Source organism: Scyliorhinus torazame, chromosome X (assembly GCF_047496885.1).
Source record: "Scyliorhinus torazame isolate Kashiwa2021f chromosome X, sScyTor2.1, whole genome shotgun sequence".
NCBI lineage: Eukaryota > Metazoa > Chordata > Chondrichthyes > Carcharhiniformes > Scyliorhinidae > Scyliorhinus > Scyliorhinus torazame.
In genome coordinates, this window is record NC_092738.1 from 38,781,993 (window position 1) to 38,806,663 (window position 24,671).

At 53.8% G+C, this 24,671-nt stretch overlaps 1 protein-coding gene across 1 annotated transcript in view; it reads right to left on the bottom strand.

Moving 5' to 3' along the window:
* The window catches only part of LOC140405336 (integrin alpha-5-like), a 207,417-nt gene that overhangs the window by 24,695 nt on the left and 158,051 nt on the right, over positions 1-24,671 (bottom strand). Inside the window, 10 exon segments of the mRNA XM_072493627.1 lie at positions 753-833; positions 3,832-3,911; positions 8,561-8,641; positions 12,644-12,791; positions 13,627-13,694; positions 15,455-15,592; positions 16,210-16,364; positions 18,759-18,814; positions 21,278-21,385; positions 21,930-21,975. Of these exon segments, the coding sequence (XP_072349728.1) occupies positions 753-833; positions 3,832-3,911; positions 8,561-8,641; positions 12,644-12,791; positions 13,627-13,694; positions 15,455-15,592; positions 16,210-16,364; positions 18,759-18,814; positions 21,278-21,385; positions 21,930-21,975 (961 nt within the window).

The following is a 24,671-nucleotide window of genomic DNA, read 5'->3' on the forward strand; positions in this document are numbered from 1 at the left end:
CACTGTTTAGCACTGCTACATCACAGCGCCAGGGTCCCAGGTTCGATTCCGGCTTGGGTCACTGTCTGTGCGGAGTCTGCACGTCCTCCCCGTGTCTGCGTGGGTTTCCTCCGGGTGCTCCGGTTTCCTCCCACAGTCCAAAGACGTGCAGGTTAGGTGGATTGGCCATGCTAAATTGTCCCTTCATGTCCAAAAAGGGTTGGGTGGGGTTACTGGGTTGTGGGGATAGGGTGGAGGTGTGGGCTTAAGTAGAATGCTCTTTCCAAGGGCCGTTGCAGGCTCGATGGGCCGAATGGCCTTCTGCACTGTAAATTCTATGAGGGGGAGGGGAGGGAGAGATGGGAGGGGGTGAGAGGTGAGGGAGGGAGAGGAGGGGGCGAGAGGTGAGGGAGGGAGAGGAGGGGCGGCAGGAGAGGGCAGCAGCAGGTGAGAGACAGATGGGAGGGGTGGGGGAGGCAGCAGTGAAGGGGACACGGGGATGGGGGGGGGGGGGGGGCAACAGGAGAGGGGGTGCCGCACATACGTCTCCCTTCACTGTTGCTTCATTGATACTGCAAAACAAAAATTCCATTCAGCACCATCACCCGATTCAGCCCAGAACAAAGGGGCAGGAGGCCAACATCAGAGTCTCACATCCCCCCCCCCCCCCCCCCCCCCCCCCCCTCAGTCACCGCCTGCACAGGCCTCGTCCAGAATCAATGTCAAAGAGGTTCCAGCTTGGGAAGGCCAGGGAGTTGAAGAGAATTCCTCACCCTCGCATGGTGACTTGTGCCAAGACCGCCACATCCAGTCTGTAGGGGGCAATCTCACTTCTCGAGTTATTTTGGTTCTTACTGCGGAGAATAAAAAGAGAAGAGAATAAAGATGAGGACACGCAGAGGTAGCAAACCCACACAGGCCCCTGACACACCTCAGCGAGGCCCAGCCTTTTCACTCAAATGATTCGGGCAATCCAAACAAGATTGGATTGACCCCGAGGTGGTGGATGTGTGACCTTTCACCTGAACCACTGGCATAGCCATTTTTGGCGATTGTCTGTATAACTGACCAACCTGCTTTGCCACCTCATGTTGGGTCGGAATGGGCAACAATGGCACCGTCCTTTTTCTGGAAGGGCATTGGTGAACCAATTGAATTTTTCTGATAATTTGACAGCCGATAAATCAGCAGAATAAAATGCGAAAAGCAGATTTTTCCTTCGTTTTACCAACGGATGCCAGCAAGGTAGGTCAAACGACCAGCTGATCCATAACCCATTAAACACTGCTGCCTCAAAGCCAGTTTTGCCATCGACAGAAGTGGGCAGGTGGCAGAGAAAATGGATGCCGTCAGGTTCGGTGCAGTGCTCGACTGCCAATACCTCAGCTCTGTGCCAGTTTCCACTTTGGTAGTGCCCCGATTGGAATGTGGCAGGGTGCCACCCACTGGATAAGCAAACACAGTCGGATTACAAGACCAACTAACCATCTGGCCTGTCCCTCAATAGCCTTCCTGAGTTACCAGACCACTCCCACAACCCCCATATCCTGCCCCACTTCATACTCCTCCGTCATCTCTCCGGAGGAAACATACATCCATCGAAGATTGGAGCAGGAGGAGGCCTTTGTGCTGCAGGGCAGCACGGTAGCGTTGTGGATAGCACAATTGCTTCACAGCTCCAGGGTCCCAGGTTCGATTCCGGCTTGGGTCACTGTCTGTGTGGAGTCTGCACATCCTCCCCGTGTCTGCGTGGGTTTCCTCCGGGTGCTCCGGTTTCCTCCCACAGTCCAAAGATGTGCAGGTTAGGTGGATTGGCCATGATAAATTGCCCTGAGTGTCCAAAATTGCCCTTAGTGTTGGGTGGGGTTACGGGGATAGGTTGGAGGTGTTGACGTTGGGTAGGGTGCTCTTTCCAAGAGCCGGTGCAGACTCGATGGGCCGAATGGCCTCCTTCTGCACTGATAATGTATGATTTTGGCCCTTCGAGCCTGCTCCACCATTCATCACGATCATGGCTGATCATCCAACTCAATAGCCTAATCCTGCTTTCTCCCCATAGCCTTTGATCCCATTCTCCCCAAGTGCTATATCCAGCCGCCTCTTGAATATATTCAAAGTTTTGGCATCAACTACTTCCTGTGGTAATGAATTCCACAGGCTCACCGCTCTCTGGGTGAAGAAATGTCTCCTTATCTCTGTCCAAAATGGTTTACCCTGAATCCTCAGGCTGTGACCCCTGGTCCTGGACACACCCATCATTGGTAACATCTTCCCTGCATCTACCCTGTCTAGTCCCATTAAAATGTTATAAGTCTCTATGAGATCCTCCCTCATTCTTCTGAACTCCAGCGAGAACAATCCCAACCTAGTCAATCTCCCCTCGTATGACAGTCCCGCCATCCCTGGAATCAGTCTGGTGAACCTTCGCTGCACTCCCTCGAGAGCAAGAACATTCTTCCTCAGAGAAGGAGACCAAACTGCCCACAATACTCACTGGAGAAAGGATTGGCACAATTGGCCATGCTTCATGGTGGAAATAGCTAGGCCTGACTGCTCCATACTGCAACACCAATCGTATCCCATTGGAGCCCAGGAGTTAACTAGTCTAGGTCAAGTGAACCATTCCCAAGACAGTGGCCTTCTGCACCTGTTCCCCACCTTTGAAGGTGAACCTCGCACCCCCCCCCCTCCGCTAATCCACCCTTCCACCCAACCCACACTCCCCAGAAGGCAAACCTCTTTCCTCTCCCCCCCCCCCCCACCGCCTTCTGTTTTCCAGCGGTCAAGGCAGCTCACCATTGGCCTAATTCGCGGCATTGGGACGGTGGGGACTTTCCAGTTCCAGCAAAGTCAATGGCCATTCGCGATGCTCGTCAGCCGCGGCGCGGGGATGTGACGGACGTGCCTCTTGAGCATGCTCGGAGGCTGTAGCCCAAGTGTAAGGGCTAAAAGCAACAGTCACCTGCCCCGGGGCCTCCACCACTCAGAACCCCAATCAGCCTGCAGTACATGCTGATGGGAGTCTACCTCACGGTCGTACCATCCAATCTTCACACGTCTTGAAGAGGGGAGCGACACTAAAAGCAGTGCATCGCCCTCCTAGTTAATGACCCTGTCCATCTAAAAATACCCTCGGTCACTGACCTCAAGACAAGGTAGGCCTCTAACAAAGCAGCAAATACAATCGGCAACCTCCTGCAGGTAAAGGTACTCTGCCAAGAGTTGATGTCTCCCTCTGGATTTGCAGTCAGAGGTAAAATGGGTTACCAGATGCACCTCTAGGGGTCAGGCTTGTATCTGCTGGAGTTTCGAAGAGTAAGAGGCGACTTGATTGGAACCTTTAACACCCTGAGGGGTGTTGACAGGGTGGGTGTGGAGAGGATGTTTCCTCTTGTGGGAGAATCTAGAACTCGGGGTCACTGTTTAAAAATAAGGGGCTGTCATTTCAAACGGAGATGGGGAGAAATGTTTTCTCTCAGAGGGGGTGAGTCTCTGGGACTCTCGTCCTCAAAACGCCGCGGAAGCAGAATCTTTGTATATTTTTAAGGCCGAGGTGGACAGATTCTTGATTCACAAGTGGGGTGAAAGGTTATCGGGGGTCAGCAGGAATGTGGGGTTGACGTTACAATCAGAACAGACACAACCTTATTGAATGGGATAGCAGACTCGATGGGCCGAGTGGCCTTCTCCTGCTCCGAATTCGTATGAATGTTTGCGCAAACCCAGTGCAAAGCGGATAGGGCCCAGTCATCGGGCAAAATTTCATTTTGGGCCTTCAGCTTTGTGAATAATTTCTCTGAGAGAGATAATAGCCGACAGGTCAGGAGGTGGTCGGCCCACCTGTGGACATACCTGCGAATCTGTAGTTCAAATTCAATGGATTTCTTGTCATCCTGCAGCTGGTGGACAGTGAATCGGAGGCCTCCGGAGAGCTGTAAGGGAGCAAAGCACAATCGATCAGTCAGTCAGTCACCTCATCCCCCGTACGTCTGGAGTACAGGAGACCTGGGAGGAAAAGTGGGGCTGGGTACATACGCTCAGGAGGGTATCGTCTCCAAGGGGGAACAACCAACCAATCAGCTTGGATCAATCATTCACAAACTATCAATCTTCCTTTCACACGCCAAAGAAAATCAGAACGATTGGGGCTTCCAAAAATGAGCGGGGGTTTGGGCCAGGTAAGGTGTTAAGATGTTTAAAAAAAAAAAAATCTCAAACCCAAACGCAACCCACCCAGTCTCTGCTTTTAATGGAGAGGGGTCCTGGGCGCATCGCTCATTTAATCAGGCTGTCCACCTCAGATTGGACCCTGGCCGGCCTAGTTCCCTGGGCCTCAGCAGCTCAAAGGAGGCAGAGTGGAAGTGACCTTTCCAGCACTGCTTGTGGGTCAGGGTCAAAACTAGGCAGCCTTCAGGGAAAGCTGGCCTTCCAGACCAGGACTGCCCCCTTCCCTGCCGGTTTGGAAATCCCGGCCTGGCAAATATCAGGGCCACCGTGTCTGCGTTTCAGAGATATCTTCACGTCCCGATTTATTTTTGTTGAAATTCAGTCTCAGGACACTGGCATTGCTGGCATGGATGGCATTAAGTGCCCCTCCCTGGTTTCCCTGAGAAACTGATGGTGGGCCATCTTAAATCCTGGGTAGCGGGTTGATGGGGCAGAGTGACTTGCTCAGCCCCAGCAAGAGCAGTTAAAAGTCAACCCTGCTGGCGTGAGACTGGAGTCACATTGAGATCCACTGGGTCACATTGAGATCCAAAAAGACGAGGGGTTGGGCGTCTTAAAAAATATTAAGGTAGGTAAGTCCCCAGGGCCTGATGGGATCTACCCCAGAATACTGAAGGAGGCTGGAGAGGAAATTGCTGAGGCCTTGACAGAAATCTTTGGATCCTCACTGTCTTCAGGTGATGTCCCGGAGGACTGGAGAATAGCCAATGTTGTTCCTCTGTTTAAGAAGGGTAGCAAGGATAATCCCGGGAACTACAGGCCGGTGAGCCTTACTTCAGTGGTAGGGAAATTACTGGAGAGAATTCTTCGAGACAAGATCCACTCCCATTTGGAAGCAAATGGACGTATTAGTGAGAGGCAGCATGGTTTTGTGAAGGGGAGGTCGTGTCTCACTAACTTGATAGAGTTTTTCGAGGAGGTCACAAAGATGACTGATGCAGGTAGGGCAGTGGATGTTGTCTTTATAGACTTCAGTAAGGCCTTTGACAAGGTCCCTCATGGTAGACTAGTACGAAAGGTGAAGTCACACGGGATCAGGGGTGAGCTGGCAAGGTGGATACAGAACTGGCTAGGTCATAGAAGGCAGAGAGTAGCAATGGAAGGATGCTTTTCTAATTGGAGAGCTGTGACCAGTGGTGTTCCACAGGGATCAGTGCTGGGACCTTTGCTGTTTGTAGTATATATAAATGATTTGGAGGAAAATGTAACTGGTCTGATTAGTAAGTTTGCAGACGACACAAAGGTTGGTGGAATTGCGGATAGCGATGAGGACTGTCAGAGGATACAGCAGGATTTAGATTGTTTGGAGACTTGGGCGGAGAGATGGCAGATGGAGTTTAATCCGGACAAATGTGAGGTAATGCATTTTGGAAGGTCTAATGCAGGTAGGGAATATACAGTGAATGGTAGAACCCTCGAGAGTATTGAAAGTCAGAGAGATCCTGGAGTACAGGTCCACAGGTCACTGAAAGGGGCAACACAGGTGGAGAAGATAGTCAAGAAGGCATACGGCATGCTTGCCGTCATTGGCCGGGGCATTGAGTATAAGAATTGTCAAGTCATGTTGCAGCTGTATAGAACTTTAGTTCGGCCACACTTGGAGTATAGTGTTCAATTCTGGTCGCCACACTACCAGAAGGATGTGGAGGCTTTAGAAAGGGTGCAGAAGAGATTTACCAGAATGTTGCCTGGTATGGAGGGCATTAGCTATGAGGAGCGGTTGAATAAACTCGGTTTGTTCTCACTGGAACGAAGGAGGTTGAGGGGCGACCTGATAGAGGTCTACAAAATTATGAGGGGCATAAACAGAGTGGATAGTCAGAGGCTTTTCCCCGGGGTAGAGGGGACAATTACTAGGGGGCATAGGTTTAAGGTGCGAGGGGCAAGGTTTAGAGTAGATGTACGAGGCAAGTTTTTTTACACAGAGGGTAGTGGGTGCCTGGAACTCACTACCGGAGGAGGTGGTGGAAGCAGGGACGATAGTGACGTTTAAGGGGCATCTTGACAAATACATGAATAGGATGGGAATAGAGGGATACGGACCCAGGAAGTGTAGAAGATTGTAGTTTAGTCGGGCAGCATGGTCGGCACGGGCTTGGAGGGCCGAAGGGCCTGTTCCTGTGCTGTACTTTTCTTTGTTCTTTGTTAGGCCCAGGTCAGAAAAGGATGGCAGATTTCCTGATTAAACATTAGTGAACCAATCAGGTTTCTAATGCAACCATTTCCATGGTCACCTTTACTGGCAGCAGAGTTTTTAAATTGAATGTAAATTCTCAAAATGCCACAGTGGGATTCGGAGCACCCAGGTTCTGGATTACTAATCCAGGCCTTTGGGGAACTGGCCCAGTAACAGAACCGTACCTTATTTGGAATGGTTCTAATTGCTAGGTTACCATGCACAGCAGAACAGGAACCGATTAGGAAGCCAACTGAATTGTCGGGAAGCATTTGACACAAGATGGGATGTTAACAAACAGGCATGAGAAATAAAGCAGTGTTTGATTGCTCCGTGCTCGATTACGAGTCTGGAAACTGATCGATGCTCACGGTGCGCGATTGGTTAAGCCTGGGTGATGACACAGAGCAAAATAAACAGACGCTACAGGAAGCCAGAGCTGGGATAAGCATTGAACTTCATTGAAGCCAATTTGTGACAATAAACGACTATTATTATTATTTTGTGATTGCCGCGATATTATTCAAATAAACCAATTGCCCACTTGGAAACTGGCTCTATTGGGCTCAGACATACACAAAACATACCACACAGGGAGGCACGAAACACACCACACACAGTCTGCCTCTTTCCTGCTCAGCTTTGTCACCTCAACAGTGCGGGAGGAGAGATAGAAGCAGAAAGAGAGTAGCAGGGGTCAGGGAGCAGGGGGGAAATGAAGGGAGGTCCCCTCCCTCATTTTAGGTCATCAACGGTGACCCCTGAACTGTTGTTCACACCTCACAGCATCAGAGCAAGCAGCCCGTGGGCATTTTAGGTGCCCGTAAACTGCAGCGTGACCGAGGCGAGCAGTGCAGGGGCCCCGTTTCCAGATGGCATGTGGGTTTCAGAGGGTAGCGAAACCCCTGCGGACCCCGGCACCCTGTCCCCAGCCACCAGGGTGAGGTAACAACATTGTTGTTGTCACTGTTTTCGGCCCCTTCGCCCACAGCACATACTCTCCCCATGCACTCTCCTGCACCCACTCTCCCCATGCACTCTCCTGCACCCACTCTCCCCATGCACTCTCCTGCACCCACTCTCCCCATGCACTCTCCTGCACCCACTCTCCCCATGCACTCTCCTGCACCCACTCTCCCCATGCACTCTCCTGCACCCACTCTCCCCATGCACTCTCCTGCACCCACTCTCCCCATGCACTCTCCTGCACCCACTCTCCCCATGCACTCTCCTGCACCCACTCTCCCCATGCACTCTCCTGCACCCACTCTCCCCATGCACTCTCCTGCACCCACTCTCCCCATGCACTCTCCTGCACCCACTCTCCTGCACCCACTCTCCCCATGCACTCTCCTGCACCCACTCTCCCGCACCCACTCTCCCCATGGACTCTCCTGCACCCACTCTCCCCATGCACTCTCCTGCACCCACTCTCCCCATGCACTCTCCTGCACCCACTCTCCCGCACCCACTCTCCCCATGCACTCTCCTGCACCCACTCTCCCCATGCACTCTCCTGCACCCACTCTCCCCATGCACTCTCCTGCACCCACTCTCCCCATGCACTCTCCTGCACCCACTCTCCCGCACCCACTCTCCCCATGCACTCTCCTGCACACACTCTCCCCATGCACTCTCCTGCGCCCACTCTCCCCATGCACTCTCCTGCACCCACTCTCCCCATGCACTCTCCTGCACCCACTCTCCCCATGCACTCTCCCGCACCCACTCTCCCCATGCACTCTCCTGCACCCACTCTCCCCATGCACTCTCCTGCACCCACTCTCCGCATGCACTCTCCTGCACCCACTCTCCCCATGCACTCTCCTGCACCCACTCTCCGCATGCACTCTCCTGCACCCACTCTCCCCATGCACTCTCCTGCACCCACTCTCCGCATGCACTCTCCTGCACCCACTCTCCCCATGCACTCTCCTGCACCCACTCTCCCCATGCACTCTCCTGCACCCACTCTCCGCATGCACTCTCCTGCACCCACTCTCCCCATGCACTCTCCTGCACGCACTCTCCTGCACCCACTCTCCCCATGCACTCTCCTGCACCCACTCTCCGCATGCACTCTCCTGCACCCACTCTCCCCATGCACTCTCCTGCACCCACTCTCCCCACGGCATCCCCTCCCTTCACTTACCCCACTATTTCATTTACCACACTTACATTTGTTCCTGGCTTCATGGGGTTACCCAGGTCACACACCACCGTTTGGTTCTCATAGGTACAGCTCAGTTTCGCCAGGCTCTGCAATGTGACAGCCATAAGGTTAGACAGAGTCCATCCGCAGTGCGCTGGAGACAGGCACGGCCCCTCCAGCCTGCTCCGCCACGCAGTATGATCACAGCTCCTCAATTTTCCTGCCCGCCAATCTCACGGCATCCTCCCAAACTGACCCCCACCACCACATACGCCCCACCTCCCTTGTAGATCAACAATCTGTCTATCTCAACCTGGAAGCTATTCAACGATGGACCATTCCAAAGATTCACCACACCGTTTGAGCAGTGATGGGTAACCTGGGCTAGTGAGTGGCACAGCACGGGGTTAGATACAGAGTAAAGCTCTCGCTACACTGTCCCCATCAATCACTCCCAGGACAGGTACAGCACGGGGTTAGATACAGAGTAAAGCTCCCTCTACACTGTCCCCATCAAACACTCCCAGGACAGGTACACTACGGGGTTAGGTACAGAGTAAAGCTCCCTCCACTCTTGCCCCATCAAACACTCCCAGGACATGTACAGCACGGGGTTAGATACAGAGTGAAGCTCCCTCTACACTGTCTCCATCAAACACTCCCAGGACAGGTACAGCACGGGGTTAGATACAGAGTGAAGCTCCCTCTACACTGTCCCCATCAAACACTCCCAGGAAGGGTACAGCACGGGGATAGATACAGAGTAAAGCTCCCTCTACACTGTCCCCATCAAACACTCCCAGGACAGGTACAGCACGGGGTTAGATACAGAGTAAAGCTCCCTCTACACTGTCCCCATCAAACACTCCCAGGACAGGTACAGCACGGGGTTAGATACAGAGTAAAGCTCCCTCTACACTGTCTCCATCAAACACTCCCAGGACGGGCACAGCACGGGGTTAGATACAGAGTAAAGCTCCCTCTACACTGTCCCCATCAAACACTCCCAGGACAGGTACAGCACGGGGTTAGATACAGAGTAAAGCTCCCTCTACACTGTCCCCATCAAACACTCCCAGGACAGGTACAGCACGGGGTTAGATACAGAGTAAAGCTCCCTCTGCACTGCCCCCATCAAACACTCCCAGGACAGGTACAGCACGGGGTTAGATACAGAGTAAAGCTCCCTCTACACTGTCCCCATCAAACACTCCCAGGACAGGTACAGCACGGGGTTAGATACAGAGTAAAGCTCCCTCTACACTGTCCCCATCAAACACTCCCAGGACAGGTACAGCACGGGTTTAGATACAGAGTAAAGCTCCCTCTACACTGTCCCCATCAAACACTCCCAGGACAGGCACAGCACGGGGTTAGATAGAGAGTAAAGCTCCCTCTACACTGTCCCCATTAAACACTCCCAGGACAGGTACTGCACGGGGTTAGATACAGAGGAAAGCTCCCTCTACACTCTCCCCATCAAACACTCCCAGGACAGGTACAGTACGGGGTTAGATACAGAGTAAAGCTCCCTCTACACTGTCCCCATCAAACACTCCCAGGACCGGTACAGCACGGGGTTAGATACAGAGTAAAGCTCCCTCTACACTGTCCCCATCAAACACTCCCAGGACAGGTACAGCACGGGGTTAGATACAGAGTAAAGCTCCCTCTGCACTGTCCCCATCAAACACTCCCATGATAGGTGCAGCACGGGGTTAGATACAGAGTAAAGCTCCCTCTACACTGTCCCCATCATACACTCCCAGGACAGGCACAGCACGGGGTTAGATAGAGAGTAAAGCTCCCTCTACACTGTCCCCATCAAACACTCCCAGGACAGGTACAGCACAGGGTTAGATACAGAGTAAAGCTCCCTCTACACTGTCCCCATCAAACACTCCCAGGACAGGTACAGCATGGGGTTAGATACAGAGTAAAGCTCCCTCTACACTTTCCCCATCAAACACTCCCAGGACAGGTACAGCACGGGGTTAGATACAGAGTAAAGCTCCCTCTACACTGTCCCCATCAAACACTCCCAGGACAGGTACAGCATGGGGTTAGATACAGAGTAAAGCTCCCTCTACACTGTCCCCATCAAACACTCCCAGGACAGGTACAGCACGGGGTTAGATACAGAGTAAAGCTCCCCCTACACTGTCCCCATCAAACACTCCCAGGACAGGTACAGCATGGGGTTAGATACAGAGTAAAGCTCCCTCTACACTGTCCCCATCAAACACTCCCAGGACAGGTACAGCACGAGGTTAGATACAGAGTAAAGCTCCCTCTACACTGTCCCCATCAAACACTCCCAGGACAGGTACAGCACGGGGTTAGATACAGAGTAAAGCTCCCCCTACACTGTCCCCATCAAACACTCCCAGGACAGGTACAGCATGGGGTTAGATACAGAGTAAAGCTCCCTCTACACTGTCCCCATCAAACACTCCCAGGACAGGTACAGCACGGGGTTAGATACAGAGTAAAGCTCCCCCTACACTGTCCCCATCGAACACTCCCAGGACAGGTACAGCACGGGGTTAGATACAGAGTAAAGCTCCCTCTACACTGTCCCCATCAAACACTCCTAGGACAGGTACAGCACGGGGTTAGATACAGAGTAAAGCTCCCTCTACACTGTCCCCATCGAACACTCCCAGGACAGGTACAGCACGGGGTTAGATACAGAGTAAAGCTCCCTCTACACTGTCCCCATCAAACACTCCCAGGACAGGTACAGCACGGGTTTAGATACAGAGTAAAGCTCCCTCGACACTGTCCCCATCAAACACTCCCAGGACAGGTACAGCACGGGGTTAGATACAGAGTAAAGCTCCCTCTACACTGTCCCCATCAAACACTCCCAGGACAGGTACAGCACGGGGTTAGATACAGAGTAAAGCTCCCTCGACACTGTCCCCATCAAACACTCCCAGGACAGGTACAGCACGGGTTTAGATACAGAGTAAAGCTCCCTCTACACTGTCCCCATCAAACACTCCCAGGACAGGTACAGCACGGGGTTAGATACAGAGTAAAGCTCCCTCCACACTGTCCCCATCAAACACTCCCAGGACAGGTACAGCACGGGGTTAGATACAGAGTAAAGCTCCGTCTACTCTGTCCCCATCAAACACTCCCAGGACAGGTACAGCACGGGGTTAGATACAGAGTAAAGCTCCCTCCACACTGTCCCCATCAAACACTCCCAGGACAGGTACAGCACGGGGTTAGATACAGAGTAAAGCTCCCTCTACACTGTCCCCATCAAACACTCCCAGGACAGGTACAGCACGGGTTTAGATACAGAGTAAAGCTCCCTCTACACTGTCCCCATCAAACACTCCCAGGACAGGTACAGCACGGGGTTAGATACAGAGTAAAGCTCCCTCTACACTGTCCCCATCAAACACTCCCAGGGCAGGTACAGCACGGGGTTAGATACAGAGTAAAGCTCCCTCCACACTGTCCCCATCAAACACTCCCAGGACAGGTACAGCACGGGGTTAGATACAGAGTAAAGCTCCCTCCACACTGTCCCCATCAAACACTCCCAGGACAGGTACAGCACGGGGTTAGATACAGAGTAAAGCTCCCTCCACACTGTCCCCATCAAACACTCCCAGGACAGGTACAGCACGGGGTTAGATACAGAGTAAAGCTCCCTCTACACTGTCCCCATCGAACACTCCCAGGACAGGTACAGCACAGGGTTAGATACAGAGTAAAGCTCCCTCTACACTGTCCCCATCAAACACTCCCAGGACAGGTACAGCACGGGGTTAGATACAGAGTAAAGCTCCCTCCACACTGTCCCCATCAAACACTCCCAGGACAGGTACAGCACAGGGTTAGATACAGAGTAAAGCTCCCTCTACACTGTCCCCATCAAACACTCCCAGGACAGGTACAGCACGGGGTTAGATACAGAGTAAAGCTCCCTCTACACTGTCCCCATCAAACACTCCCAGGACAGGTACAGCACGGGGTTAGATACAGAGTAAAGCAGGTATCTCAGTGGTCTCTGAATGGGGATTGAAGTACTGAAACAAATTGATCTTCCACCATTCCCTGCGGAGCACCGAACACATTCTGAAGCTTACCTCATTCCGCACAATCCCACTGTATTCCGCCTCCGGAGGCACAAACACATACAGTTCTGCCTCATAGGCCCCTCCTTCACCCTGATTTCTTGCGTCAAAGATTAGTGCCAGCGGATTATCATCACCAAGGTACACGGTTTTCAGGTCCCTGCAAGGTGAGCACAGTTTTATATCAGACGAGAGCGGACAATACGGCACAGGTCTCGATTCGAAAGACACAGAGTTCAGGTCCTGAGGTCAACACAAACGGCTTCATGAACACACTTTGTGAAGTGAAGTCACTGTTGTGATGCAGACAAAGGTTAATCTGTACACAGCAAGATCCCACTACCAGAAATGTGATGTGAAGAGTAACTTTGGTGTTTATTAGTGGAAGAATGTTGGCCAGGGCAGGACTGAGAGAGAGAGAGAGAGACAGACAGAGAGAGAGAGGAGAGAAAACGGAGGGGAGGAAGAGAAGCAAAAATGAGGGAGGGGCAGGAGAAAAAAAGGCAGGGGTAGGAGGAAAGAAGCAAAAAAGGGGGGGGGGGTGCAGAAGGAAGAAGGAGAAAAAAGGCAGGGGAGGGGGAGAGAGAAAAAAAAAAGGCGGGGGGGAGAGAGAAAAGAAAAAAGGCAGGGTGGGAAGAGAGAAAAACAAGGCAGGGGAGGGAGCGAAAAAGGGAGTTGGGAAGAGAAAGGACGAGGAAGATGAAAAGAGGGGGAGTGCAGAAGGAAAAGGAGGGAGGGAGTGAGAGAGATGTGCACTGTGAAAGTCCCAGTGGGTGAGTGGCATAGAGGTATTTATCCGCCATGCCAGCTTGGCGTGGTATGGCCTTGTTTGGCATGGTACAGACAGACCAGTTCATTCGTGAGGGGGGGGGGGTGTTAACGGGGGCGTTGGCGAGGGTGGGGTCCCAGGTTTTTAATCCTCTGGAACATGTTCTCTGCTGCAGCACATTTCTTGCTGCTTGTAAAAGTTGGCTCATGTTGCGAGCGGTGCTTACCCATGTACAGAGAGTTGCAGGTCTGGAACACAGATGTTATCATCGCCACAGTCGAGTTGTATCTGGGCCTGGTTAAAGTTCACAAGAGAAAAGAGAAATCGTTTGCCTTGAACCTGGAAAGCCTGTAAAAACCAAAACCCCGACACAGTTCCTCCTCAATTTGGGTCAGGTTTCTGGAAAAGCAAAAAAGGAATCTCCACCCTGTGGACGGGCCCACTAATTATAAAAAGCCTACGTTGCAGCAATGCCCACAGCAACCCACTTTAAAAGGCCTTCTGTTGTTTGCCGTGAGCAGCGCCCTGTGTGAGAACACATACAGATTGTGACACAACAGAAAAAGAGTCTCACAAAGTCCCCAAACAGGCCCCCAGGCAGAACAAGCAAGGCGACAGCAACCTCGCTCCATCATCATGGCTGTCTTCGAACCCAGGACAGCATCAACTATTTGAATTTGGAGAGCACCGCCTCATGTCGTAAAACATCCCAAGATGCTTTGCAGGGGCTGGAGGAGATGCCAGCGATAGGGAGGGGGAGCGAGGCCATGGAGGGGTTTGAAAACAAGGATGAGAATTTTAAAATTGGGGCCCTGCTTGACCTGGAGCCAATGTAGGCCTGCGCAAGGAGATGCAGAGAAAAAGGAGGACGTTTACATGCTGCTTTTCGGAGCACCTGACATCTCAAAGCGCCCTGCAGCCGATGAAGGGCAGCGCGGTCACGGTTGTAATGCAGGGAACGCCGCGGCCAATGCGCACACAGCAAGATCCCATACGCACACAACAGCATGTTAACGAGCAGGATAATCTGTTTGTGTGCTGTCAGTCGGGGAACAATTGCTGGCCAGAACACCAGGCAACTTGGAAATGATGCCACAGGAACTCTTGTATCCTTCTGAAACGGAAGATGTGCTGCGCTTTGGAAAAATGTGAGGTTATCCACTTTGTAGCAAAAACAAGACGGCAGACTATCGTCTGAATGGGCATAAATTAGGAGAGAGGAATGAGACCCGAGTTTCCTCGTACGCCAGTCGCTGAAGGTAAGCTGCAGGTGCAGCAGGCGGTAAAGAAGGCGAATGGTAAGCTGGCCTTCATTGCGAGAGGTTTCGAGTATAGAAGCAGGGATGTGTTGCTGCAATTGTACAGGGCCTTGGTGAGGCCACACCTGGTGTATTGTGGGCAAGTTTGGTCTCCTTCTCTGAGGAAGGGTGTTCTTGCTCTCGAGGGAGTGCAGCGAAGGTTTACCAGACTGATTCCAGGGATGGCGGGACTGACGTATGAGGAGAGATTGACTAGGTTGGGATTGTTCTCGCTGGAGTTCAGAAGAATGAGTGGGGATCTCATAGAGACTTATAAAATTTGATAGGGTGGGGGACCGGAGGGGGGGGGGGGGGCGGCGGTGGACAGAAAGACAAGAAGCAACCGAACAAAAGAAATAAAAATGAAAAAACACAGAGGCCGGCATCCCCCCACTGCCCTATAGATCAGAATCTCGGCCTCCATCTTGTCCTGACGTTTCCGAACCTCATTCTGCGTCCAGAAGGCCATAATAAGACTTGGCGAAGGCCTGACTCCAGCAGAGATCAAACCAGCCACCAGGCTACTGCTGCCCTGTTTTCTCCCCCCCCCCCCTCCCCTCCCCCCCCCCCCCCCCCAAAAAAAAAACCACCAGGGGGCCCACACAATCAGCAACCAAGTGACTGACTCAATTTCCCGCGACTTGTTCCTCAAGCAACACCGAAGCTGGGAGGCCATAAAGAGAAGGCCGAGCCTCACGTAACTCTCATAAGTCAGAACTCACTCGCCCCGGCGGTCACTGTGAAGACAGCACGTACCTCTTGCGTTAAGTAGTCACTTGTTGAATAACTGAGAATTGGCTGCAGGCCATGATTGTCAACTGGGGTCATCGGATCCAGACTGAAGTTCATCGCTATGCGGATCAATGAGAGCTTATCCCGGAATTCATGTTCTTCCTGCCAAATCAATCGCAACAGCAACCGTTTGCAACTTGGATGTCAACTCCCTTGCTTTTTTTATTTTACAATTTTTATTAGTGTCACAAGTCGGCTTACATTAACACTGCAATGAAGTTACTGTGAAAATCCCCTCGTCACCACATTCCGGCGCCTGTTCGGGTCACAGAGGGAGAATTCAGAATGTCCAATTCACCTAACAGCACGTCTTTGGACTGTGGGAGGAAACCGGAGCACCCGGAGGAAACCCACACAGACACGGGGAGAACGTGCAGACTCCGCACAGACAGTGACCCAAGCCGCGAATTGAACCTTGCTTGTGGAAATGGTCAAAGTTCAGGGGTCAAATGGCATGCAGGAGACGGTAATGAATTGGCAGCACAAGAAAATGTTCACTTTTATTTCAATAAATGGCTCCGGAGAAGCCAAATGCCAAGGGTGCCGGTGAACAGGGCCCCGAGATTGTTCAAAATTCCCCACCATAATGCGCCACCATCTCATTTACCCCTCCCTGGGGCACCGCTCCACCTCAGATCGAGGGGGGGGCTGATAGGAGGAGAAAGAGAACTCTCGTATCCAGTAAACAGAGTCAGTTTGAGGGGAATCCCAAGACTTACACGCAGATAGATCTTCAGATCCTGGCACGTTTCTCCATGCCCGTTGTTGATGGCGATATTGTCCTGAAACAATGGCTGGCGGGAATCAAGAAACAGCACTCGTTTGATCGCCCCTTTTTGCTTCAGGCTGTCCAACTCTAGCTCCACCTTGAAACCTAGGGAGCGAAAACAAGCAAGTGAGGATCCCGAAAGTCGGACGTGGAGGATGGTGGGGTTGGGGGGGAATCGTTGGGTTTCTCCCTTCCCGCTGGCAGTACACCCCCGCCCGAGAGTTTCCTGCCGCGTGGGGAGCTCCAATGGGAAATCTCATTGACAAGCGGCGGGAAGATAGAATCGCGCCGCCAGCGAACGGTACGTGGCCAAGTAAAACCGGAAAATCATGTCCTTCATCTTCTCGTGGACTGGTCAGGTATCAGAGTACAACATTCATTCACATTTCAAATAGAGCAACTTAGGATTCAACAACGATCAGATCTGTCAGACAGATATTCTCTAAATGCCCAGAGCCTGGTCCTGACTGGGCCGGGCACCCACCGGCCCCCCGACAGAGAGGGTGCCCACCCCCCCTCAGCACCGGCCCCCTGACAGAGAGGGTGCCCACCCCCCCCCTCAGCACTGGCCCCCCGACAGAGAGGGTGCCCACCCCCCCTCAGCACTGGCCCCCCGACAGAGAGGGTGCCCACCACCCCCTCAGCACCGGCCCCCCGACAGAGAGGGTGCCCACCCCCCCTCAGCACTGGCCCCCCGACAGAGAGGGTGCCCACCACCCCCTCAGCACCGACCCCCTGACAGAGAGGGTGCCCACCACCCCCTCAGCACCGGCCCCCCGACAGAGAGGGTGCCCACCCCCCCTCAGCACTGGCCCCCCGACAGAGAGGGTGCCCACCCCCCCTCAGCACCGGCCCCCCGACAGAGAGGGTGCCCACCCCCCCTCAGCACCGGCCCCCCCGACAGAGAGGGTGCCCACCCCCCCCTCAGCACCGGCCCCCCGACAGAGAGGGTGCCCACCACCCCCCTCAGCACCGGCCCCCCGACAGAGAGGGTGCCCACCACCCCCTCAGCACCGGCCCCCCGACAGAGAGGGTGCCCACCCCCCCTCAGCACCGGCCCCCCGACAGAGAGGGTGCCCACCCCCCCTCAGCACCGGCCCCCCGACAGAGAGGGTGCCCACCCCCCCTCAGCACTGGCCCCCCGACAGAGAGGGTGCCCACCCCCCCTCAGCACCGGCCCCCCGACAGAGAGGGTGCCCACCCCCCCTCAGCACCGGCCCCCCGACAGAGAGGGTGCCCACCACCCCCTCAGCACCGGCCCCCCGACAGAGAGGGTGCCCACCCCCCCTCAGCACTGGCCCCCCGACAGAGAGGGTGCCCACCCCCCCCTCAGCACCGGCCCCCCGACAGAGAGGGTGCCCACCCCCCCTCAGCACTGGCCCCCCGACAGAGAGGGTGCCCACCCCCCCTCAGCACCGGCCCCCCGACAGAGAGGGTGCCCACCCCCCCCTCAGCACCGGCCCCCCCGACAGAGAGGGTGCCCACCACCCCCTCAGCACCGGCCCCCCGACAGAGAGGGTGCCCACCCCCCCTCAGCACCGGCCCCCCGACAGAGAGGGTGCCCACCCCCCCTCAGCACTGGCCCCCCGACAGAGAGGGTGCCCACCCCCCCTCAGCACCGGCCCCCCGACAGAGAGGGTGCCCACCCCCCCCTCAGCACCGGCCCCCCGACAGAGAGGGTGCCCGGCCCCCCGACAGAGAGGGTGCCCACCCCCCCTCAGCACCGGCCCCCCGACAGAGAGGGTGCCCACCCCCCCCTCAGCACCGGCCCCCCGACAGAGAGGGTGCCCGGCCCCCCGACAGAGAGGGTGCCCACCCCCCCCTCAGCACCGGCCCCCCGACAGAGAGGGTGCCCACCCCCCCTCAGCACCGGCCCCCCGACAGAGAGGGTGCCCACCCCCCTCAGCACCGGCCCCCTGACAGAGAGGGTGCCCACCCCCCTTCAGCACCGGCCCCCCGACAGAGAGGGTGCCCGGCCCCCCGACAGAGAGGGTGCCCACCCCCCCCTCAGCACCGGCCCCCCGACAGGGCTGCCCCCCCCCCCCTCAGCACCGGCCCTCCGACAGAGAGGGTGCCCGCCCCCCCCCCCCTCAGCACCGGCCCCCTGACAGAGAGTGTGCCCACCCCCCCCCTCAGCACCGGCCCCCTGACAGAGAGTGTGCCCACCCCCCCCCCCCTCAGCACCGGCCCCCTGACAGGGCCGGGCCGGGCCGGGCGCCCCCCCCCCCTCCCTCAGCACCGCACAACAGGAGTTGGTCTAGATATTTGTGCTTCAGTCTCTCTAGCCGACAGGAACTCCGAATGGGAATGCTAATCCTCTGAACCACAGTTGTGCTTTCACTCACGTCATGGAAATATGAATAAACTCTGCATTCAATCAGCATTCTATTGATCATCCTGTGAGCACAGGGAAAGGATTAAACCTGGGATCACTTTGCTCCATAGAACTCTTTCACAAGCTACTCTCATACCCCCTCCTAATCCAGCTCTGTTACTCACCAATCCAGTCTGGTACATGTTTCCCAGAGGCACTCAGGCAGAAGCTTACGTTGATGCTGTGAAAGAGAGGAAAAGAAAGATTTGCATTTATATAGCACCTTTCCAGGCCATTCAAAGCAGTTCCTGGCATAAACCATCTGATGCCAGTTGTGACAGGGCGCCCCCAAACGTTGCCCAGGTGGGTACATCTCAGGGGTTTCAGTGGCGGCAGCAACTCATTGGCTCCGGCAGTTGAGATTGTTCACGATCGTGCCCTTGGAGGATTCCGGAGCAGAATCGTGCCTCCCAAGCAGAAGGGTCGAAGGTCAAGCCCTAGTTTCAGCCTGGGCACTCATTGCCCTCAGTTGCAAGCATGATCAGTGGCGACATCAGGCAAGGATGGAATGGGGGTGGGGGCGGCAGTCACGATGCCTCCCTCAGTTGAGCAGCCTGCCAACACTCATTGCGGCTGGGCTCCCTCCAAGGATGGCCACTTCAATGAGCGTTGGGGGGCATGGAATTGTACCCCAAGGAGAGTCGATAGTGGGCATGGGGTTAAGGGGGAGGAAGAAAGGCAACATGAAGTCTGGGGTGGGAGCGACATCCTGGCTGGGTTTGGAGCTGTCTTTTTGGGTTTAGACTGGGAACTGAGGGGGTTAAAGTGACGGATTGTCACGGTGAGAGTTTTTCACAGCTCTCCGCGCCAGCCGAGAGAGAGAGAGAGAGAGAGAGAGAGAGTGTATCGGGGCTGGGTGCCTCCTTTAAACCAATGCCCACAGAAAAAGTCATCGCCCCACTTTCAACTACGGTCTGGATGCCAAGGGCCTGTGGGCGGGGAACAACAGGCAGGTCGAAGTTACAGCTATCTGCCGCCTCCTTCTGCAAACCCCTGCCCATTCACAAAGCAACACCACCGCTTCCAGCTGGATGCTGTACCTAGAGTACTGTACAAAAATCCAGCCAACACACAACAGCTGGTGTGAATTATGTAGCATGTCCCAATGCGGGCCAACTGAGGGGGTCGGGGAATTGCTGACAATTCAATTTTGGCAAGATTTTAAGCCTTGGAGAGCCGAACACACAGTTTTCCCCCTCACAAGTCGCTAGGCCGAGATGTTTGACCTGTAACGAGAGCTCTCAAGCTCCCACTGCCCTGGGCCTACTCAGGCCCAGAGCCAACAGCACGGCAACAATTGGCTTTTAAAAATAAAAATTGATGTAAGGACAGGGAAACTACAACCGACCCGTACAAACAGGGAGGCGAGAGAAAACCGCCCAGCCCCACAAACCTGTTCTTCTGTTCCATACGATCATGACTGATCAGTTTGCAACCTCAATTCCACTTGCCACCTCCCCCTCCCCCAATAGCCTTCGACTCCCTTTTTAGTCGAGAATAGCTGCCTCCACCGATCTCCGAACCACAGGCCCACGGCCCTCAGAGAGAAGATTTCTCCTCATCTCCGTCTTAAATGGGCAACCACTTCTTTTTTAACTGCATCCCCGAGCTCTTAGTCTCTCCTGCAAGAGGAAGGGTAATGGGCGCGTGTAACCTGCCCCCCCATATTGGCAGGGTCAATGGCCATTCGCTGCTAAGACAATGAACATGGCAAGGTGAAATTCCTCGGCCTAACAGTAGATCCCGGTTTATTTTTGTTACGGGGGGTGTTCAAGACCCACTTGACCAACCGTGCAGGCTGGTGTTGGGCAAGGATGGGTAGGGAGGGAAAACAATTTCCTTCACAATGCAGGGCACCTGTTCCCATCAGAGTGGCCCCCACCCCCCAATACCAACGTTCCCCCCCCCCCCACCCTTCACCAGGGCTTGACCCTAGCGTTCAGCCCTGCCTCCCCGCCCCCCCGCCCTCTGCAGCAATCAACGATCACCAATGGGGACTGCCTGTAATCCCAGCAGTGGCCACTGCTCCCGCCTGGCACTGTGGGGCTACAAGAGCTGCTGGTTTGGACCTGCGTCACAGTCAATGAAGTACAATTTTTTTTTTAATGTGTAGTCAATGCAGGAAATGCAGCAGCCAATTTGCTGGAAGATTCCAGATTGTCATGTGATAATCACCAGATCATTTTTTTTTTGAGTTTGTGGACGGTGACTCGAGGGCCAAATGTTAGCCAGTGCCTCAGGGAGAAAGCCCCCACCCGCTCTTCGTCCAATAGTGTAATGGGGTTGGTTATGTTCACCTCAAGAAGGGTCAAACCTCGGTTTAACAGCTCATCCGCAAGAGGGGTGACGATTCTGACCATTACCCACATTCATCCCCACGTTAACTTGCAATAACGTGCAGGTCCTATCAGCAATTGTTTGAGTGCGATCAATCAGAAGGGACATAGGTGGCACAGAAATTGCCCACAATTCATTGGTGCTGAGAAAAATGCTTTCTGCTGCAGAATATTTACACTTGCATGCCTTGATCCAGCTTTCACACAATGAACAAGTCATTAAAAAAAGTGGATTTGTTTACTGGCCGCCATTTTGGATGCGACAATCAGTGTGGCTGATCCCTGATTGGCTGAAATAACATACATACCATGTGGTCTCGATGTCTGTGCCGTTTATGGTGCAGCCCTTCTCCTCTGGGTTGAAGACTGGAGGGTTCACCTTCAAGGTAGCACTTGCCCGTACAATCGGCCTGGCCCTAGGCCCAAGAAACAAAGGGTCAGTTGCTAAGGGAACAGAGGTCAACACGTCAACCACAACAGAATGTTCAGCATGAAACCCCACTTCTGATTGACAGGGGACGTTCTCAAGGCATCTTTGAAGTTGCCAGACCCAATCTGAAATAGGAAGAGCCGTTTCCTGGGTAACTGGGGCAATTTAGAAGTGGTGAAGGCCCAAATTATGAGTCACTCAGGTCAAAGCCAGCTAACCACAGGGCCCAGACTGGAAAAGGGGACACATCGAGACCATGGTGACAGCCCTGATCTTATCTCTATGTGAGATTGATGTGTGTGAGTGAGAGGACAAGCGGAGCAATAAGCTCATGCACAGAGGCCTGGATTGTTCACTCCCAAATTTCAGTTCGATTTTGAGGCCTAGACATCTGCCATACCCGAGCTAGAAACATCACCAGCGACTGGCGCGGGTGGTCTGACATTTAGGGAGTTTGGGGTCCCGGGCAAATTAATGGCATCAAAATTAATAATCACAAATAGCTCAATGGTTGATTCACACATTCCTACCTGTAAACAACAGCTTGATCGACACCAAACGCCCCAACAATCACATCTGAAAAAAGACAGAAATGGTCAGAATACAACAATATTATCCAACTGTACCCAGTCCCAGAGTGTGAAAGGACAGTGTGATAACCCACTGTACCCAGTCCCAGAGTGTGAAAGGACAGTGTGATAACCCACTGTACCCAGTCCCAGAGTGTGAAAGGACAGTGCGATAACCCACTGTACCCAATCCCAGAGTGTGAAAGGACAGTGTGATAACCCACTGTACCCAGTCCCAGAGTGTGAAAGGACAGTGTGATAACCCACTGTACCCAGTCCCAGAGTGTGAAAGGACAGTGTGATAACCCACTGTGCCCAGTCCCAGAGTGTGAAAGGACAGTGTGATAACCCACTGTGCCCAGTCCCAGAGTGTGAAAGGACAGTGTGATAACCCACTGTGCCCAGTCCCAGAGTGTGAAAGGACAGTGTGATAACCCACTGTGCCCAGTCCCAGAGTGTGAAAGGACAGTGTGATAACCCACTGTGCCCAGTCCCAGAGTGTGAAAGGACAGTGTGATAACCCACTGTACCCAGTCCCAGAGTGTGAAAGGACAGTGTGATAACCCACTGTTCCCAGTCCCAGAGTGTGAAAGGACAGTGCGATAACCCACTGTGCCCAGTCCCAGGGTGTGAAAGGACAGTGTGATAACCCACTGTACCCAGTCCCAGAGTGTGAAAGGACAGTGTGATAACCCACTGTACCCAGTCCCAGAGTGTGAAAGGACAGTGCGATAACCCACTGTACCCAGTCCCAGAGTGTGAAAGGACAGTGCGATAACGCACTGTGCCCAGTCCCAGAGTGTGAAAGGACAGTGTGATAACCCACTGTGCCCAGTCCCAGAGTGTGAAAGGACAGTGTGATAACCCACTGTACCCAGTCCCAGAGTGTGAAAGGACAGTGCGATAACCCACTGTACCCAGTCCCAGACTGTGAAAGGACAGTCTGATAACCCACTGTACCCAGTCCCAGAGTGTGAAAGGACAGTGCGATAACCCACTGTACCCAGTCCCAGACTGTGAAAGGACAGTGTGATAACCCACTGTACCCAGTCCCAGAGTGTGAAAGGACAGTGTGATAACCCACTGTACCCAGTCCCAGAGTGTGAAAGGACAGTGTGATAACCCACTGTACCCAGTCCCAGAGTGTGAAAGGACAGTGCGATAACCCAATGTACCCAGTCCCAGAGTGTGAAAGGACAGTGTGATAACCCACTGTACCCAGTCCCAGAGTGTGAAAGGGCAGTGTGATAACCCACTGTGCCCAGTCCCAGAGTGTGAAAGGACAGTGTGATAACCCACTGTACCCAGTCCCAGAATGTGAAAGGACAGTGTGATAACCCACTGTACCCAGTCCCAGAGTGTGAAAGGACAGTGCGATAACCCACTGTACCCAGTCCCAGAGTGTGAAAGGACAGTGTGATAACCCACTGTGCCCAGTCCCAGAGTGTGAAAGGACAGTGTGATAACCCACTGTGCCCAGTCCCAGAGTGTGAAAGGACAGTGTGATAACCCACTGTACCCAGTCCCAGAGTGTGAAAGGACAGTGTGATAACCCACTGTGCCCAGTCCCAGAGTGTGAAAGGACAGTGTGATAACCCACTGTGCCCAGTCCCAGAGTGTGAAAGGACAGTGTGATAACCCACTGTACCCAGACCCAGAGTGTGAAAGGACAGTGTGATAACCCACTGTACCCAGTCCCAGAGTGTGAAAGGACAGTGTGATAACCCACTGTACCCAGTCCCAGAGTGTGAAAGGACAGTGTGATAACCCACTGTACCCAGTCCCAGAGTGTGAAAGGATAGTGTGATAACCCACTGTGCCCAGTCCTAGAGTGTGAAAGGACAGTGTGATAACCCACTGTACCCAGTCCCAGAGTGTGAAAGGACAGTGCGATAACCCACTGTACCCAGTCCCAGAGTGTGAAAGGACAGTGTGATAACCCACTGTGCCCAGTCCCAGAGTGTGAAAGGACAGTGTGACAACCCACTGTACCCAGTCCCAGAGTGTGAAAGGACAGTGCGATAACCCACTGTACCCAGTCCCAGAGTGTGAAAGGACAGTGTGATAACCCACTGTGCCCAGTCCCAGAGTGTGAAAGGACAGTGTGATAACCCACTGTACCCAGTCCCAGAGTGTGAAAGGACAGTGTGATAACCCACTGTACCCAGTCCCAGAGTGTGAAAGGACAGTGCGATAACCCACTGTACCCAGTCCCAGAGTGTGACAGGACAGTGTGATAACCCACTGTACCCAGTCCGAGCGTGTGACAGGACAGTGTGATAACCCACTGTACCCAGTCCCAGAGTGTGATAGGACAGTGTGATAACCCACTGTACCCAGTCCCAGAGTGTGAAAAGACAGTGTGATAACCCACTGTGCCCAGTCCCAGAGTGTGAAAGGACAGTGTGATAACCCACTGTGCCCAGTCCCAGAGTGTGAAAGGACAGTGTGATAACCCACTGTGCCCAGTCCCAGAGTGTGAAAGGACAGTGCGATAACCCACTGTACCCAGTCCCAGAGTGTGAAAGGACAGTGCGATAACCCACTGTACCCAGTCCCAGAGTGTGAAAGGACAGTGTGATAACCCACTGTACCCAGTCCCAGAGTGTGAAAGGACAGTGTGATAACCCACTGTACCCAGTCCCAGAGTGTGAAAGGACAGTGTGATAACCCACTGTGCCCAGTCCCAGAGTGTGAAAGGAC